At 38.8% G+C, this 19,039-nt stretch overlaps 1 protein-coding gene across 1 annotated transcript in view; it reads right to left on the reverse strand.

Annotated features, from left to right (window-relative positions):
• Positions 1-19,039, reverse strand: part of ankrd13b (ankyrin repeat domain 13B) — a 43,390-nt gene that overhangs the window by 12,647 nt on the left and 11,704 nt on the right. The window contains exons 2-8 of the mRNA XM_055028758.1: positions 10,727-10,862; positions 7,807-7,931; positions 6,916-6,961; positions 6,466-6,609; positions 5,099-5,339; positions 1,930-1,996; positions 642-723 (exon numbers count right to left, since the gene is read on the reverse strand). Coding sequence (XP_054884733.1) covers positions 642-723; positions 1,930-1,996; positions 5,099-5,339; positions 6,466-6,609; positions 6,916-6,961; positions 7,807-7,931; positions 10,727-10,862 — 841 coding nt within the window. The remainder of the gene's footprint in view (positions 1-641; positions 724-1,929; positions 1,997-5,098; positions 5,340-6,465; positions 6,610-6,915; positions 6,962-7,806; positions 7,932-10,726; positions 10,863-19,039) is intronic.

Below are 19,039 nucleotides of genomic sequence, written 5' to 3' on the forward strand. Positions count from 1 at the left end.
TGTATCTAACATTTGCCCACTTAAATAGAAATTCTAACTTTATGTTTGAGAAAATCTGCAACACTTTACTGCAAAAGTAAACGCTTAGTCACAGACAGGATGTTGTATTTTTGCCATCCTGCTTTGAAAGCCGGAGGAGGCGACTTTGTCAGAAGCAAAGCAGAGGTCAGACAAACTTTTGGACATTCCAGAATACAGACTTTACATTTTGCGAAACTTTAGAGACACCGTGAAGTCATTGAACTGGTTTTGATGACACTTTCCTCCTCCTGTATAGCAGCAGAATGCAGGTGAGGATGTGACCTGGGAGACCAGGATCAACCTTCACATCCTCTTCTTTCAGAGGAGCTTGGGGCGGCTGAGCTCCGCTGACAGCCTCCCTCCTGGGAGGGAAGCTGGCTAATCTTGTTTGATTAATGATCTGAACCAGAAAATGAATGAAACGCAGCCTCAGAGAGAACGTTGCGACCTCTTAGGCCGTGTCTCTGGGTGATCTTATTGAGCCCAGCAGCTTATCGGCAGGTCTTTCATCAGGGATGCCACTGTGGCTAAGGCTGGGGGTTACACTGCTGAAGCCTTAATGTTGAAGGCAGTCAGCTGCTGGGTTTTATGTGCTGTAATCCTCACAATGAGTCAGTTACCTTTCGTCTTGTTCTTGTTCTGATCCGTCAGATGGTCAGTTCTGGTCCTGGTAATCAGCTCAACATTGGATGCTGCATAGACCTGAGGGGAGATAGGCAGCATTAGAAAATATTTACCCTAATAATGGTGTGGCTAATTGTGTATTTTGAGTAGCCAAACATGATTCTATCATTATTAACTGCTGAAAAATTAAGGATATATTCACACCTGGTAGTTCAATTAGGAAGAAAATTGCAACGTTTGTTACATTTTCAGCTGGTGCAATAGGCGTTCAAACTACATACCAAACCAAATTCTTAAAAAAAAAAAAAAAACTTGCCTGTGGTGGCGCTGCACCAAGAACCACTGAAGGAAGCAATATAAAGACCTCTGAAGAAAACGAGCGAAACATTGTTCCTCACAAAATGTAAACGAACATGGAGAGACATCAGATTTTAATGCTTGTATCATTTCTCTTTAGTTGTCAGGAAAAGATCCCTCGAGCATTAGACTCGTGGGTTTGCTTTGGATTTACTGACCCAGAATGCACTGCATTATAGTTCACTTCCTGCTTTTGGATTGGTCTCCAGTCCACTTGGCATTCACATATCCATTTGAACTGTGCCAGAGTTCTCATTAACCAAACTGAGAACTAGGTTTGTAGCCGGCACAGAGTTTGCGATTCTTGTCTGCACCAGAGTTTGGTTATGAGTTCATGCCTCCCCAAAAAAACTGACTTTCAGGACAAAAACTACAACTTGATTAAACCAGACCAAACAGGGCTGGTGTGGATGCACCATAGATGAAAAGATGAGAAGATCCTGACTCTGACCCTGCATAGGACCATTGTTCAAAGCGAAAGATAAAAATGGAAACAGCAGAAGCTGCCTGTTTCCATTTGGGACTCTAAATCAATGATGCTGAAAAAGAAGCAATTTTCAACCATCAGGACTTCATAGTGTTTTTAAAGCACCATCGGCAGATGGTCCAGGGCATCTGACATGACTGTCAGTCCCTCCAGGGAGGTCAAAAAAATAACAAAAAACAAAAGGGCTCAAGGTAATTGCCTTTGTTTTTTCGAGGCCATCTGGAGTTTTATGTGCTCATAAAATTTCATGTGGATTCTTCACCTTCATTTGAGGGTGAGAAATTTGTCTAACTCTTAAATACCGAGATGGTCAAGTAACTTTTGGAAGTCTTCACTGTGGGTTTGAAACTCTTGAATGAGGACTTTGATAACATGAGATTGAGCATCACGTCTGAAGCGGTGAGAGGAAGGTGAGCTGTCTACGCAGCTGTCACTCATACCTTGGCCTCAAATCCATTCACTGTCTCCGTCTTCTCGCTCCTCCAGCCCAGGATGCCAGTCTTGTTTCTGCAACAGAATCCAAATAAGTTAAAGTTAAGCTCATAGCTAAGCTCATAGCTCCATGAAGAAATGGTGAAAACACACCTGTATAATTTATACAGAAATTAATTATGCAACAGTGAGAAGGCTTATTCTCAAATTTAATAACATTTAAGGCAGAGCAGCTTCAGTCAGCTGCTTCTTTAAGCTCCTTGTACTGCAGCCTCCACCCCATTGAAAATATTGCCTCCATTGTTCCTGTTTGCCATCAGTGAAGACCAGCAGCTCACTGTGCAATTAGGAAACCTGTTGAGAAGCTAGTGAGGCATTTCTCATCTTCATCTGCTTAGTCCCTGTGGACCCAAGCAGAGGTTTCAAGGATGGTTATTCCCTTCATCATTATTCCTAACGTCTGCAGTAATAGCATAAATACAATAATATTTAGATAATAAAAATAGCAGCTAATATCAGTAATAGGAATAGAAATTTTAATGTATGAGTTAGCCAACTGCTGTAGTCCTAACCTATTCAAAGCTTTTCCATTAGCAGTAGCGCACTACTTTCCCACTTAGTATTCAATTCCCCCACAGGACTAGCCGTAGTATTTTCAAAAGAATATATTTAGTCCTGCGTTTGTAAAGATTCACAGCTTATGATACGACCACAAACCTGGAGTCGCTTTGGCAGTTCGTGAATTCATACTGACATGTTAAGGAGGCCAAAAATGAGCATTTTATAATCGAACATGTTGCGCCAAATCTAAAAACAAGACACTGGTAACCTGGACAATCTATGCATTAGCTATAAAACATAGATGTAATTTACTTTTCTGAGTTTTATATTTTTTATTATGATGGTTTGAAGGTGTCATCTTAGCCTGCATTATGTCATTTCTAGGTTAGGTAGCAGTTCAGGTTTCATTTTTATAAAACTCCAACAAAAGAGGTTCAAACTGGAGATGTGGTAAAACAGACAGTGTCAGCCGTCATGGGATGCAAATTGACTCTCCTTCATGCAACTTGTCTAAAAAAAAAAAAAAAAAAGAGACAAAATGTGTTGTGTTTTTGTTGTGCCCTTTAAAGCTGCTGGGTTTTCAAACACAGATATAATATTCATTTTAATGAATTATCACACTGGGACTCGGTTACGACAAATGCCTAATTAACTGGAATAAAGTAACAGGGACAGAAAAATCCTCAGTGGATCCTCCCTGCTTTACAGATAAAGACACAAATAAAGAGAGCAAAATGTTCATTCTCCTCAAGGTTCCTTTGTTGTTTTGAATACTTTTAAACTTATTCCTATTGGGTTCTCTGTTTTGTCCTCGTTCAGTTACTCATTCTTCTATGTCGGAAGAGAAACAAAAATGCCATGCATATCTCCAAATTCCTTTTTATTTTAGAAAGATAGAAGCTAAAGTTGAAGGAGTGACATGACCTCTTTGAACTTCCGTAAATTTCCTTAAAACCTGAAACCAGAAAACTGCAGCGCTGTAGTTTTTGTGCTTGACTGACTGAAGATAAATAAACTCCATAGGTAGATGCCTTGTCTGGGCTGCTTTGACAAAGTGGTTCGCTCTGAAGCATCATAAACAGATTATTGGCATGTAGACAGGAGTGCTGACTGTGGAAAATGCAGAGAGGTGACGCTAAGGTGGAAGTCTGACAGGGAGACGATTCCCTCTGCCTGCTCACTTCACTGAGCTGTACTCTCTGTCCTTCTACTCACTTACTGTTTATTTCTGAACATTTATTCTTCCTCTCTTTCCATAATTCACTCAAATGTGTCTTTTTTCCACCTTTCCCCCAAAAGAAAAAAAAATTCTGTCTACGTATTGCAATTCTATCACTTTTTGTATCCTATTCATCTTTCTCTCCATTTCTCAGCCCACTCATTTGCTCCCATTGTTCTTTACCTCATTTTTTCAACAATGTTACTTTTTTTTTTTCAAAATCCTCTTTATTTCTCCCTTCTATTTGTCTATGTCCAAATGTTTTAATGTCCCTGTCATGGCTCTTAAGTCAAAAACACCATAGTTCCTTATAAACAACTTGAATTTTTTTCTAATGAAAAGAAGTGAGCCATGTTCACGTCAAGCCACAAGAATTCCCATTAGGAATTTTGCCACAACCCACACAGTGGACACAGATAACATGTCAAATGACGTGATGTGACTTTTTGGCCTGCATACAAGGTGTTTTGTGTGATGAGAATATCTCAGTACACATTGCCCCAGAAACAACCACGGTGAAATATGGGGGTGGGTAGTATCATGCTGTGGGAAGGTTTTCCTGGAGCAGCGACAGGGAAGATGAATGGAGCTGAATATAAAGTAATGATGTAAGACATTACTTTATATTTGTTAGAGACCGCCAAGTACAAGCAGGATGACATTCCTCAACAGATGTGTAAACAGAGCAATAACACAAGTCGTTTAGATTAATGCATATTCATGTGTCAAAGTCCAGACCTCAACCTGTACTTTGACATCTTGGCTGATGTCAAACTACAGTCTGTAAAATTTAAACTCTTTCGATGAGGAAATCTGGTGGAGAAATGCCTGAAGAGCCTTTTGGCTGAAACTGAAACAACAACTGACTCAGAGGAGGTGAATTATACACCACATTTATCACATTTCTTTAACTCATAAAGTTTTTTATACAATATACTATTTGCATCCACTTCACAATCATACGCCACTTTGTATTAGCAGTATTGTATACATATTATACCAACAAGCTTGAATACATTAACTTCTGCAAACTTCAGCCGGTCCATCACAGCTGCAACTGGAAGACAGGCTGGCAGCAAACACTCTAAATCGTGCACTTCCTTTCAGTTTTAGCAGAAACGTGTATCTGTCCCTTTCTAAACTAATTATTTATGATGAATTATTTTTTTAGCTCGATGTGTGCGGTTGTCTCCACTTCCTGGCAGTGCCTCGCAGTGCAGGAGAAAGTAAACCAGAAGCACTGACAGAAACATTTTATTGTAACAACAAAGGCAATGCATTTTACCAAGGCCATTGTTTTATGAATGAGTAATTTGTCAGTACGGTTGAGGTTAGCTTTGACGATGTTTACTTTGCAGTCACAAAGCTACTGAGTGCATACTTGCTCTGGTTCTGACCTCTCAAAGGCGATGTTTCGGGTGTCCAGCTGAGTGGTCACCACCGGCGCAGACAGCCTGGCTGCGACCTGCTCATCGCTGGGCTGCGTCGCACCCAGTAGACCCAGTGCAGCACAGGTGCCCTTGCAGGCGCCGGCTTTCCCTCTGCCAGGAGAGAGCGCCGTAAGAGATGAGACGCACAAGGTCTCGCAGAACACCAGCTGTCTGTCGTGGTCCACCTCCATCACCTCTGCACTGGAGTCTGACAAATGGGAAGAGAAAAATGGGATGAATTTCAGACAGAAACACAGAAGAGAGCTGAGCACTTCTGCTGAAAGACACAAAGATGGCAAAGGGATTAAGTCTGATGTCAGCTGATTACAGACATTGTTACAAAATCAAAAAGAAAGGATAGAAAAACACAAGCATCTGTTTTTGCAGCTTGTGCAACAAAGAAACAGAACATCAAGACAAAAACGTAGACTTACAGTATTTAGGTGTGAGAAATTTCTGTCAACTTCAACAGTTTGGAATAACTCTTTATTCCAAGAGTTATCAACACTAAATGTTAACATTGCTGACACAAATCCAGTTGTTTTTCAAAAGTCATGTGGAACAGAATCAGCAAGTTAAAAGTACTGAGGGGCAACAGAAATGAAATTTCAGTTTTAAAAAAGACAAAATAGATTTATTGTAAATCTTTAAAAAAAATTTTCCTACTTAGAAATTTACACTATGTAGAATTTTTTGTGGAAATGAGATCTGTAAATCAAACAGATTCCATTGTATGAATCTGTATGATTCATACAATGAATCATACAGATTCATTGAATGTTCATTCTATCCTTTTTTATCTAAAGGATAAAAAAGGGTCTTGCATGTTTCCAATTCAACCCAGCTTTATTTCTAACACTCATTAAAACAACACACAGGACCAAGGAGCTGGGCATCACACAATAACATAAAACATTAAATGTTTTCTTATGAAAACAGTGCCTCATTTGTACTGAGCCGTTCAACAAAGCTCAGTAGAAATGAGTGGTGTTATCCCTTTCAACAAGGTCCCCTCCCATTGTAGGTCCATAGGACAACGGTACGGTAGAGTTAGGGTGGAGTTGCTGGCGTCACACAATATAATAAATTGACTGGTAAACAGAGAAACTTCACTGCTTGTGGCGGGCAGAGACATTCTAATGTGTCATGTGCCTTGTTGTTAAGCGAGGCGCTCTATCTGGCAACTGGAAAATGATCACCTTGAAGAACGAATTCTACCACTGCTTTGCAAAGTGCTGCAAATCCAGACAAGGATGAACTCTTGGCGAGGGAGGTCCTCAAACCAATATTCAAACTAGCAACCTTTTGGTTGAAGGGTTAGAAGATTTGCTGACCTTGGCCCCTGAAAATGAAGCTGCGGTTGCCTCTCTGCCAGGTCATCTGCTCAAACCCCATCAGGGTGGTGTCCACACGGAGACACTGTCCACTCTTCCACACTCTGTAGGTGTCACTGGGGCATATACGAGAGACCAGGGGCACTGTGGACAAATACAACATTTTAACCAAACTGTAGTATTTGTCATGACTATGGCCAATATTTCAGACAACAATTCTTGGTTGTTCTTGCAAGCGTTGCCATTACGATAATTATTGGCCTCAGTCGTCCATTAAATCCTCTTTACTTGTTCAGCTATGATAGCGCGTGCATACAAAAGCATGCAATTAGTCTATGGGCCAGTGTTACTCATCTCAACAGGAAGAAATGGACATAAACATGTCATGGGAATAATATATGAGAAATTGATTAGAAACATTCACAGATGCAAAAAAAAGCTAAAACTCACCCCAGCTTGTAAACTCCCATTTCATCTCCACATAGAAATCCTGCGCCTGCACAGGGAGCAGAGGAGGAGAGACGGACATTATGGATGAAGAACAAAACGAGGAGAATAGCAATGAAGAGTAAAAACTATGCAGTCGGGCTGCTTCAGTGTGTAAGCCAAGGATGGTGAGGAAGAATGGCAGAGAAGCCCAGCGTGTTTGTGGAAGGTGTTAATAATAGAACTGATGGATGGAGAGGCCGATGATGTGGGTGAGGGCAGCAGCAGGTAAAGAGTGCTGGGATGTGTGAGTACTGAAGAGTCGTTTTAAAAGTGTCAGGGTGTTTTGTCTGCTGTGTGAGGATGCTTTAGTGAGAGCATCTTTATGCGTGTGCGTGTGTGATTGTGTGAGCCAGCTGGATTAGATACAGAGACAGACTGTGTGAAGGCAGTTCTCTGCATCGCTGCCACTGCTTTGCGCGGCACTAACAGGATGATCTGCTGGTGCACCAGTACTACCATCAACCTATCATCTTCCGGCACAGGTCACCTGAGCTTTGTAAGAAATGCTCCTGCTCCTTTAATCATGCTGGTGCTTATTCCTGCCGGGTCTGAGATGAGTCAGATCACCTTGGGACACACTGCCATGTAACATGGAGACATAATCCTTTGTGTTCCCCTCGCTGAATAGTAAACAAAGTTATAAATACCATTGAAAAGAATATTTTTTTCCAGAAATGAAGACATATCTGCATTTCAAACGACACCTGGGTAAAACCTGACTTTTTATGCAAAGGTAGATGGATAATCTTCTAAGCAGCATGCACATTTATTTCTATACGCATGTGTGTGCCTGTGTGTCCGTGCTCCTTAGAGATTCTATGCTAATGTGTGTGCGTGCGTGTGAAATCCCACTTGGCGTAGTCTCTCCAGCAGGACGGGGATGCCCGCCAGCCTCTTGGCAGTCCTCTGGTAGTCACGGTAACGCAGCACGAGACGCACCAGCTCCGGGTCCCTCGTGCTCACCGCCTCCTGAAGAACTAGAGAGTGGAGGTGGGCGGGGTGGAACAGACAGTGAAACACTCAGATCTTATTCAAAATTTATGTGAGCGAGCAATTTAAGGGTGCAGCGGGAACTGCTGAACGTGAAGTAGGCCAAAGGAGAAGCTGGTTGGCCCAATTACTGCCATGTACCCATCTATCATCAGAATGACACGTCACAAATAGTTGATCAAAGTCTAAAGAACACTCCTCCTTTCTCTTCTTTTTCAGATAATTGATTTAAACTCAGCCCACACACACACACAGAAGTTCACAGGGGGTTTGCGTCTCATAATCTGTCAATGAACCAAAGGATTCGTTGATAGATGAAGACACCTAAGGATCTAATCCTTAGGTATATTGGAGTTATAAATACCATCAAAAAGATGGTATCCAATTCTAGAGGGATTTCTGTACTCTAAAATCACAAGTTAAAGAGGCAGTTTTATGTATTTTCCAGGCACATAGTGTCTTTTTTTTTTTTTAGCACAATCAAGTAACTATGTTAATGTCATCTGTCATAACAGTGCTGTGTACGTCAAACATAACTTAAAATCTGGCCTTTTTCTCTTTAAGAAGCTTCTGCTCTGTCCGGCACTTTTCCTTCAGCACCTCATCACATGTTTCTCCATTAAGCCTTTAATATTTTTTTAGGATCATTTACACTAAGAAGTAGTTTGCATGATGAGCTCAACAGATGCACAGTTCCACCAGGTGTTTGCTAATTGCTGCTGCTACTAATCTTAAGGAACAGCAAAGGCTTTGCTTCACTGAACTGCATCCATAACTCTAATGGAGATAGAGACAATAGCATAAAACCTTTTATAAAACCGGAGTAGAGAACAGGGCTGAAGTTTCATGCTGTTTTGAAATGTAAAGACTCGCCCACCCCTAAAAAAACGGTAATTTAAAGGTAATTTCTGGGTCAGTTCACTGTCATTAAACTAGGGGGTATCAGACTATTGGCAGAAGGTGCTTCCTGAATAATAAACCCTGGATTCACCAGGGAGTCCAGGGTGAAGGAACTGCTGAACAAGAAAAAACACCTTCAGGATGGCGGAGTGAATTATTGCAGAGTGTAGAAAAACATCTCAAAAACAGCTCAAAGTCAAGATGAGAAACAAAATTTATCACAGTGCAGGAAATACTAGGGAGGTTCAGGGTTATATAAGATGTGTGGTCAGGGAGGAAGAATTTCACAGGCTTCAAGTAGAAGGAGGATTAGAAAGATAAAGTGTCAGGAGCGCTAATTCATTCTTCATTAGCTTTAGTAGAAGAACAAGCTAAGTATCCTCTTCTCCTGCTCCACGTTCATCTCCATCTCCATGAGATGCTCTTGCCTTCCTTTGTTTTGGTTAAAAGGAAGCGGAACAGTATGGAACTAAAGCTTATAAAGTTTGTTCCAAAATTTTCAAACTGAAAAAAGTGAAGCTGAAAAAGAATATATCAAAATTATTTTCAGATTAAAGATATTTTTTATTCAGTTAATTTTTTTTTCAGTTTAAAAAGAAAAATTGGATCAAGCTCATGCAATGACTATTCAAGAAACTTCGATCATGACATCTCCTACAATGTGTACTATCTTTCATAGTATTATTGAATTAAACCATGAACAATTTCGTAATATTTGCAGATTTTGTATAACTTTATTGAGAGACATGGAAGAGTACAATATTATTTAGACAATTAAAACCATCAATAAGATAAAAAAAAAAAAAAAGCTCATTTAAATAATCTTGTTTTAGTCTATGTCACACCTCGGCATACTGAAATCTGTTTTTATAGGGTTACGGAATAAAACAAGAAGATTCCTGGGGAAAAGTGGACGGAGATGAGATGAAAGCAGTGATAGCTAATAAAGAAGCATGTTGATCCTGAACCTGTTTCAGGTGTAAAGGTTTTAATGTGTTCCACACACTCACCTCAATTCTAAACATTGATAAAACTCCCCCAAAGGCAGTGAGAGGAATAAATCCACAAGTATCATTTGAAGAATAGCTTAAAACGGAATATCTGTAAGGAACTTCAAAATGCATCTTTACAAACGCTCCAACCTTTACGTCAGCTTGTTTCTTTTCCTATTTTGTAGCCCTCAGATGTAAATGTAAAGTAGCTTCAACTATAAATGATCAGTAACTGTTTCTTGAGTAAATCAGGTCATCCTCATCCATTTACCTCCATTCATTTCAGGCTTTAACAAGTGATTCATTTAAAGCTGTAGAAATCTTGAACAGGCATGTGATGAAGCAGTGATAATTTCAAGGTTAAAATATTAATGGTTTCACACGCCCACATCCTGCTATTGCCAGATGTCCATACCATGTTTCTGCAGAGCCAGCAGAGAAGAGCTGCCTGACAGAGTCTGCCTAAAGAGCAAGTGTGACTGAAAAAAAGTGAATAGAGCGGCAAAACGAGTGAAGGTAATAATCGTACATACATTCAATTCAATCACATTTAATTAGGTACGATTATGATACATACATATCATAAATATAGGAAGAATAAGCCTTTAACATTTAAAAAAAATAAAAGCAACAAGAAATTTATGACAAATTTTGTCAGCTGCAATGAAAAAGACACTTTCATTGTTGTCAATGTCATTTTTCTTTGTACAGCAGAATTATAATTACATCAACATTGATATTTTGTTGAACAAAATGCACCTCACAGCACATTTACCTTAAAACAGATTCCAGTCTCCCATGAGCCAATCTCTGCGTACAAAAGCTTATGCATAATGTACAATATGCATTAAGGCAAACAAATAAAATTTTCAAAACACACACACACTCACCGGTCCAGCCATTACGGTTCTCCTTGCTAACGTCAGCGCCGTGCTGCAGCAGGACCCTGGCACAATCCAGGTGCCCCAAAGTGACAGCCAGGTGGAGAGGAGTCCGTCCACGAGGGTCCAGAGACTCTACATCTGTCTAGATGTAGGACAAGAGGGGTGGAAGCAAGAGCAGATGTGAGCGTGAGGGCTGACAGAGAACGTTCAGATTTATAGTCAAACATTGTTATACAAAAGGAGGAAATGTGTGAGGAATGACAGACAGAACAAAACAGGACTGTGAGGCATGGTAACCAATGTCTCGCTACCTTAACAAAGACATTTAATCACGTTTCACTGAACATTATCACTGCATGGTTTCTTTTAGTAAGAAAAATATAGACAAGACTGTTAATCAGGCCCAAACTCCTCTTTATTGTGTATAAACCGTAAAACAATCTGAAATGTTTTTCCTAAGTCGCAAATTTCAGAAATCAGAAGTTTAGACTTTCACTTATCAATGTTCCAAAAACCGCAAAATGTATCTTTGAGGCATCTTTTGATCTCTATAGTGGAATATAAAAAAGCTGAAATTACAAGCTTGTGCTAGAGAACACACATTTAATTACTTTTTTGAATCCCTTTTGGTTCAATTTCAGCATTAAGTCTTCTTGGATACAGATTAACTGCATCTGATCAACCATAATAACATTTAGCTGCTCAAGTTGCACTTTCCAGACATTTGTTCATTTGTGTTGTTGAGCATCAGCCAGAATTTGCACATAAGAATGATCTCATTGGCCAAAATGTCAGTCTGAAGAAAAGTACAAATGCACAGTCTGGACTGTGGCACAGAAGAGACAGTCAACAATAGTTAGAGAAAAAAACAACAGTGACATTAAACAAAATTGGATGTTTCTCCATAATGATAAAAAGAAAGGTCAATGTGGATGGTAATAGGTTTACAGGAACAATAAAGGACATGATGGAGATTTCAGTTGCTACTTATTGTGTTGTATATTATGTGAAAACAATTTTTTGTAATCCCCACTTTGTCTGGACTAAGAAAAAAGGCCAGAAGCCTTTAATTCTAAGAAAAAATATTGGTCTGATTAAAGTCTCCGAAATGAGTGTGGGAGGATGTGTTGTGGTTTGATTAGGCTAAACTTTTGTCTACAATTGTGTGACCCACTAACAAAAGAATGACCTAGAATAAGGCATGGTCATGGCAGTATCATACTTCGACTTATTTTTCTCCAGTGAGTACTGTAGTTTAAGAGAAAGCTATAGAAATTGATGAACACATACCAACTGGTTTCAACATTAAACTGGTTAGGTAGGAAGCTAAAGACCAACAGTGTTTTGTTTTCCAGAAGAGAACAGTTTCATCAGAAGACCAGGATAATCTCTGGTGTCACCAGTAGCACAGTTATTGGTGTGGACTATGTGGATTTTACCAGAAATATAAATCTGACATTTGTGTTTTTCTTTTGAAGTAACTTTTGCAGTTACTGTTTCTGACTTTTGCTTTTTCAAAAGTTTTCTGATGACATATTTATTTTTTTATTTGAAGCCATTTTAGATTAGATGTATGCCGCCACCATGAGCATCACTGAGAAGAGATGTTGTATCTCAATGAGACCTTTTTGAATTTAATTCTCGTGGTCCTATTGGTGTATGGCTAACAGGTTTTTTTACTTTACTACTTATAGGCGCAACATTTGCCTCAAAGACCTTAGATCTGCTGTAAGTAGAGTAAGTAAGATGAGTTTATGATGGTCACAATATTCTGGGGGAATGGCTGATTCAAGGTCAGTTCTGTTAATCGTAAGGGCTCGACTCTAATTAAGGTTTACTTTTTGAGATAAACATTTGCCAGCATCAGCGATATTAACACAGGCTAAAAGGGGAAAAAAAAATCAGTCTACTTAATGATACTAATACTAAGTACTACAAAAGAACATGGGAAAGTGTGAACAAATGCCAATTTTTTGGGAATTTTTCAAATCAACAGATCAAACAGGACAAGTCAGCATGAGGAAGCTGGTTTGATGAACCACAGTCTAACAGAAACACTCAGCAATCAGTAACTGAATTCTTCTGTTTTGCTTATTTGCAAGGGAAATGAGGAGGACCATAATGATATACAGAAAACCAGAATACATGAGCACAGAAAGATGCTCACAAACACACAAGCACATGCTCTTAAGCTGTAATATCTTGGATCATGTTACTGAAACTGAATTTAGTGAGAGAAACATAATATCACAGTGTATCCCAACGGATGAGGCTATCTCCATTACACTACTGCCTCGTAATCTTTGGCTAACATTCGTGTGCTCTGTCATTTGAACAAAATAAAAAAAGAGAAAAGGAAAAGACACTAATCAAAAACAGAAAGATTTCCATTGCAGTAGGCTGTGCCCATCAGCAATACATACAGAATGACACCTTAGGGACGGAGATGAAGAAAATAAATGGGACAACGTAATGAGGGAGTCCCCCAGGAGCTACGGAGACAGGGGAATGGATGCAGATACATAGCAACTAAAGCAACACAAGTCTCTGATAGAAAGTCAGAGGTTTGTTGATTATTAGTTGCTATTGGTTGAATTTACAAACACAAAGGTAAGCATTTAAAACCTATAAAGGAACAAACCTCTCACCACAAATGGGCAATTATTTTTTTTATCTATAATGTCCTACCTCAGGTTTCTGTGTGTGAAATGCTTTAGATTATCAGCTTTCCCTTTTTTGGAGTACTGCTCAGTTTCAGCTAACGGTGAGCAAATAACATACAGGACAGAGATATAGTATTAGAAAGAAGCTAATAAGGGAGAGCATAAACAGGAGCATTTGGCAAGGTGAAAGGAGGTGGAAAGGAGAGAAAGTAACGGCAGCTGGGTTGCTTCAGAGGAAGCAGAGGTTGTTGAAGGAGACAGTTATCATAAAGCGCAGAGAGTTTCCAGAAAGCAGTATGTACTATGTTCACTAAAGAAGTAAGAATGAGAATATACAGTATCTCATAAGACTCATTGTTATATTTATTCTACAGCATTTCACATTGATGGATTATGCTACAAGGCCGCTTAAATGGCGTGGCAAGTTTAAGCAGCCATGATAAATGGGTCTCTCCAGTGTCATTCAGTGTAGATTAAACTCTTAGTCCTTTTATGTACCTCATTCAAACTGAGCGAGTTAACTCAAAACATCCCAAAAGGCTTGCTGAAGATTTCCTGGACTCAATTACTGTCAGGCTTGCACTTGTTTATGCCTTTATTTGGGTTGATTTCTTTGACCCGGCCACCTCTCTATTGTCAGGGCTCCAATGACCCGTAACCAACACTGAGGAGAGAAAAACAAACTCCTACACTCAATTTTTCAAAGTAACACAAGTCACAATGCGAGAGATATGTTGCAATGGGACCTCCAAGGAGTATCTCCAAACAGCAACAGCCTGAAACTGCTGCCTCCGCCTGATTTGTTGTTGATTCGTGTTGTCCAGCTTACTTTAAATGCTTCCAGCACATGTAGCAATTGTTACAGACAGAGGCCAGAGATAACAGAGCTACAAGAGAGCGCTACTCTCATTTTGCCAAACTAACTTTAATACAAATGTCATCTATGAAAATGAAGACCATGTTTTGCATTGTGGTTTTGACACAATGCAAAGACCACAATGTGGTTTTGACACTTTCAAAGATATTCCATTTAAATTTCTTGTAATTTAATTGGGCAAAAATCCCTGACATTATGCGATTCCATCGACTTACATAAATGTTAATCAATAGCTATAATATTTTCAGCCGCTTTGAGCAGTCTTCTCTCCTCAAATTAAATTCAAAATGTACTTTTAAAAAACTAAGTTGTGATGATTACTGATATAAAAGCCAGTGCAGCACCTACCCATGAAGTTTTGCATTATTAAAGAATATTTTTCTACAGAGCAAATCATAATAAAAACATGAAGAAATGTCAGTTTTTAGACTTTCAACAGAACATCATAATAACACTTTTGCAAACTCTGTCAAAAGATGCATTTGCAGACCCAAAACACTGTTTTTTCAGAAACCTATTTTCCTGCATCTTTTATTTACCTCGGCTGTTTGTATATGAGCGTTTTAACTGGGGAACAGTCAGTACGTCAGCAGAAATGAGCGGTAACTCCACAAACTGAGGCAATGAGCATCAAACTCTCACTCGTAGCTCAGGAAAGATGATCACATAGTGAACTTAACAGCCATGTTAACTATTTCACTTCTAAAGTTTATATTCACACGGTGGTCAGTTCCTCTTTTGACACAGGTGGATTTAAATGTAAAACTATATCTTAAACCATTTTAAATTGGTAGCATTGAGTTAAAATGTTGAAAACATTTAATCAAGTCAATATCCTTGCTGAAGTCAAGGATATTGACTGCATTTTTCTGTTAGCCGAGGACAGTGGCATCCAAAGTCCGTCCTCTGTATGCGATCATGCAAGCAGCTAAAAGAGGGAATTATTTATTCCTATAATCACAAGCTTAACAATGTATCATTTACCATGTATTTCGTAGCGTGATCAGAGAAATGAGGGCCACCTGGTGTTTTGGAGTCTGCTCCCAGTGGCCATTTAATGATCTGCAGTTTTTAGTTCCTCTGGTTTTTGGCACTTTAGGCAGGCAAGACAAAATGACTCAGAAGGATCACTTAAGCCCACTAAAAGGAAAGGTTTTTCCAGCATTACGCCCTGACCTCCAGACATACTGACTTAATAACTCATTCAGATGGGAACAATGTTAAGTTGAAAAACAGAACATGCAGTTCATTAAATCATGATGAAGAACTCTCCTCCTCTCACATTAACAAGATAGGAACTCTCAAGAGGCAATACAGTTGTTTACAACTAATGGGCCATGTACTATATCGACACTCTTTTCTTTCTGTTTCTTTCAAACAAACACACACACTAAACTATGCACAGAGTTTCACTGGCCCCATCTCACTTGTGTGATTCAAGTTTCAAAGTGGAAACATGATGTCATTCCAGGTAATTTCTTAGTTTCCACTCACAAGTGAAATTGACAGTGTGTGGGGATACATTTCTTTCACAGAGTAAAGCAGAATACCTCTGCTTGCTTTTGTCGATCTAATTCACGGCTTCCCAAGTTAAATTTAAAGCCGGGGATTGCAGTGTGTACCACAGACTGAAAGAGAAGTGTTTCTAACATATTTCACGCAGAGGTTAAATCGATCCCTTGGTCAATAATGTCCCACATTCTAACTTTCCATATAAAGATAAGGTGGAACAAATAACCTTATCTCAGGCCTGTCTTAATAAGTTATAGCAGTGAGACAACAGAGTCTCCAGACCTTGTTTTACTGCAGATTTTATGACTTGCTGTAAGAGATGAAACAATTGTATTTTATGTTTCCAGGAAGTCACATGACTTTCTGGCTCTGGCAGTATGGCAATTAAACACCTTCATTATTAGATGCAGTTAGTTTTAGTCATCTAAAGGAAAAAAATGTTGAAGGGTTAAACAATAACCAGGTAAATAGTGAGAATGGACAACAATGTACTAGTCACTCATAGATTACATGACGAAAAGAGGGTTGCTCTAACAAACATACACTAGTATCCCTTACAAAATCTCTTATCACATGACAAATTGTAATAAAACACAACAGAACACCAATAATAACAGTGGAAAATGACAATCTGTGAAGAGATAAATCTTTTTGTTTTTCTGCGCTTTCAAAGAAAAAAAAAAATTAGACAATATAGGATAAATTAACAGTGGTATACAAATTATACTGAGTTACATTTATACACAAATCTTGATGAATACAATCAGTTAGGTTGACAACAGGCACTCTTTTAAGACATAACAACCGGAAGGCCTTTGAATGTTCTGATTTTAAATTCAGACAAAACTAGAGCCTCTAAAACACAAACTGCTTAGTCAGTTGCTTGTTTTTGATGGCGTATATTTGGGCTCCAGCAATAAAGTAAAAAAACAAAACAAAACTGGGTGTCATTTTTGAAAAGGTTGTGTTATTTAATTCCCATATTAAGCGGGTTTCAAGCACTCCCTTTTTTCACCTTCACGATATTGCCAAAATTACAAAAATATTCTTTCCTGAGTGATGAAGAAAGATTAGTACATGTATTTGTTACTTCAAGGCTGCACTTTTGAAATACTTTACAAAAAAAAGGCAAAAAAAATGTCTGAGTAGCCAGAAAATTGCAGCAAGAATTCAGAAAAAAATTAAATAGATGTATTCTCAATTTTTATCCTTTCTCTTTTGGCTCCTTTGTAAAATCCAGAATCAGAGATACAAATTTCCTTCTTGAAAATAAAGCTTTTAATAATCAGAGTACTGGTTGTAATGTGGCGAGTTCTGCATAGCTGAATTTTCTTTTCACAAAAATAATGATAACGAAGCAGTGTTAAATTTCATATTATCATTTCACTCAAACCAACATAAGGCAAAAGAATAGATGTAAATCTTGTGCCAGTTTTTCAACCCATGAGTCTTTAATATTTACAGGTTCAATTAGACAAATTAAAACTACTGATGTGTGAACATCTCTCCAGGCCAGAGTCTCAGGGCTGCAGAAGGAATGTTTTTGGCTCACTTTGGCTTCCTACTAAAAAGGGAGTGCTGACACAATTTCCAGGATTCCGATGAGAAGCAGACGATTTATCAAATAAAGAACATTTAGTCTGGTTCACACCGTTCTGGTAATGTCTTTATTGATGTTCTGTGGTATGTTATTACAATTTGAGTGGTCTGACTGCCAATACCTTTAAAGTACAGAATAAATTAGAAATAAATCACCCTCAAGGCTTTTACACTTGAATATATGTGCAAAAATCCTGCAAAATCAACTTTTATCTTTATGAAGTAGTCTAAGACGTCACAATTTTTTTGTACATCCATTGTGTCAGACGAAAAAATGTCAGAAACTCCCCCTTAAAATATATTGTTTCATCAAAATCTCTGGTGACAGCCTTAATGGCATAAATTTAATTTTTATTTTTGATTAATTTTCGCTCTTGTGATCATTAAATTAGGAGTCCATGGTTAACTTGCTATAAAGCAGTTTTTCCCTTCATCTGCCTACATCTAAAACATGTTTTACAGGTTTCCCTGCTTTAATGTACCTGATTCAACTGATTGCAGTTCAACAAACACCTGTTAATCAGTCATTAATTGAAATCAGATGGACTGAAACAAAAAAATACTTAAAACATACAGAGCAGGGTGCCTTGAGGACCGGGGTTGGGAAACACGGCTATAAAGCAACATGGTAAAGGGGATTTCTGACCTGGGTTTGAACCATCCAGGGTCCCAGTCTGCAGGTGAAAATACCAGAGTTGTGAAGTAAACTGAAACTGATGGGAAACTCCCTTTTTCTCCCATCTTTGTAAGAGGGCTGGTGGATATTAAAAGTGATGCACTTTTATCTTTTCTTCACTTCCCTGGACTGGCCAGGGGAGTCATTGCTATATTCTTTGCTTAATTTCTAAATAAAAATAATAATCAAAATGCATTTTGATTGTTCTTGATTGACTCAGTGACTCACCTTCGGTAAGACTTATTTATTTTCTTAACACAGGTCCGTTTTGTGCTGATATTTGGTCAGAAAATTCCTTTACAAAAGTAGCCCCTTTACAGCCAATAAATAGTTGAAACATATAAAATCCACCATGAACAGCAGAAGGAAGATGGTAACAGGGTTAAAAAGAAAATATCTCCAAAGCTCACAGTAGCAGAAATGCAGCAAAGAGGTGCATCTTGGGATCATCAGCTGCCTTTTATTTTAAAGCTTTTTACACATCTCCTCCAGAAATGCCAATAGTAGCAGAGGGATCCTTATGTTTAGCAGCAAACATAAGTGAGTGAGTTAAGCCAGCAGAAAGCATTGGGATTATTCTTATCAATCATAATCATATCATATAGAATTTTAGTTTCAGGGATTTTTTTTAGCAATGTGATTATACTTCTTTTCTGTTATCCTTATCCCTAATCTCACCAATTCATTCACTCTTCATTCTTGCTTTGCTTTCTCTACTTTTTCCACAGTTAGATAATTTGAGTTCTTCCATAGCCTACATCATCTTGTAGAAGTATCCAAAACAACTCCTTATTTCTTCATCAATGGTCCCTCTCTCTGCCTCATTTGTTCCTGCCCTCCTCCAATTGTGAGCTCACTGGGGGTTGCATTATTGATAGGCATCTTTATCTGTGGCATCTGCTCCTTCTCCTTCTCCCACTCCTCCTCCTCCCGCCTCGATTCTCTCCCTCCTCTCTCCTGCTCAGCGTGTGCTGCGCCTGATGCAGCTTGGC

Source organism: Poeciliopsis prolifica, unplaced genomic scaffold (assembly GCF_027474105.1).
Source record: "Poeciliopsis prolifica strain line A6 unplaced genomic scaffold, Auburn_PproV2 SCAFFOLD004, whole genome shotgun sequence".
Lineage (NCBI taxonomy): Eukaryota > Metazoa > Chordata > Actinopteri > Cyprinodontiformes > Poeciliidae > Poeciliopsis > Poeciliopsis prolifica.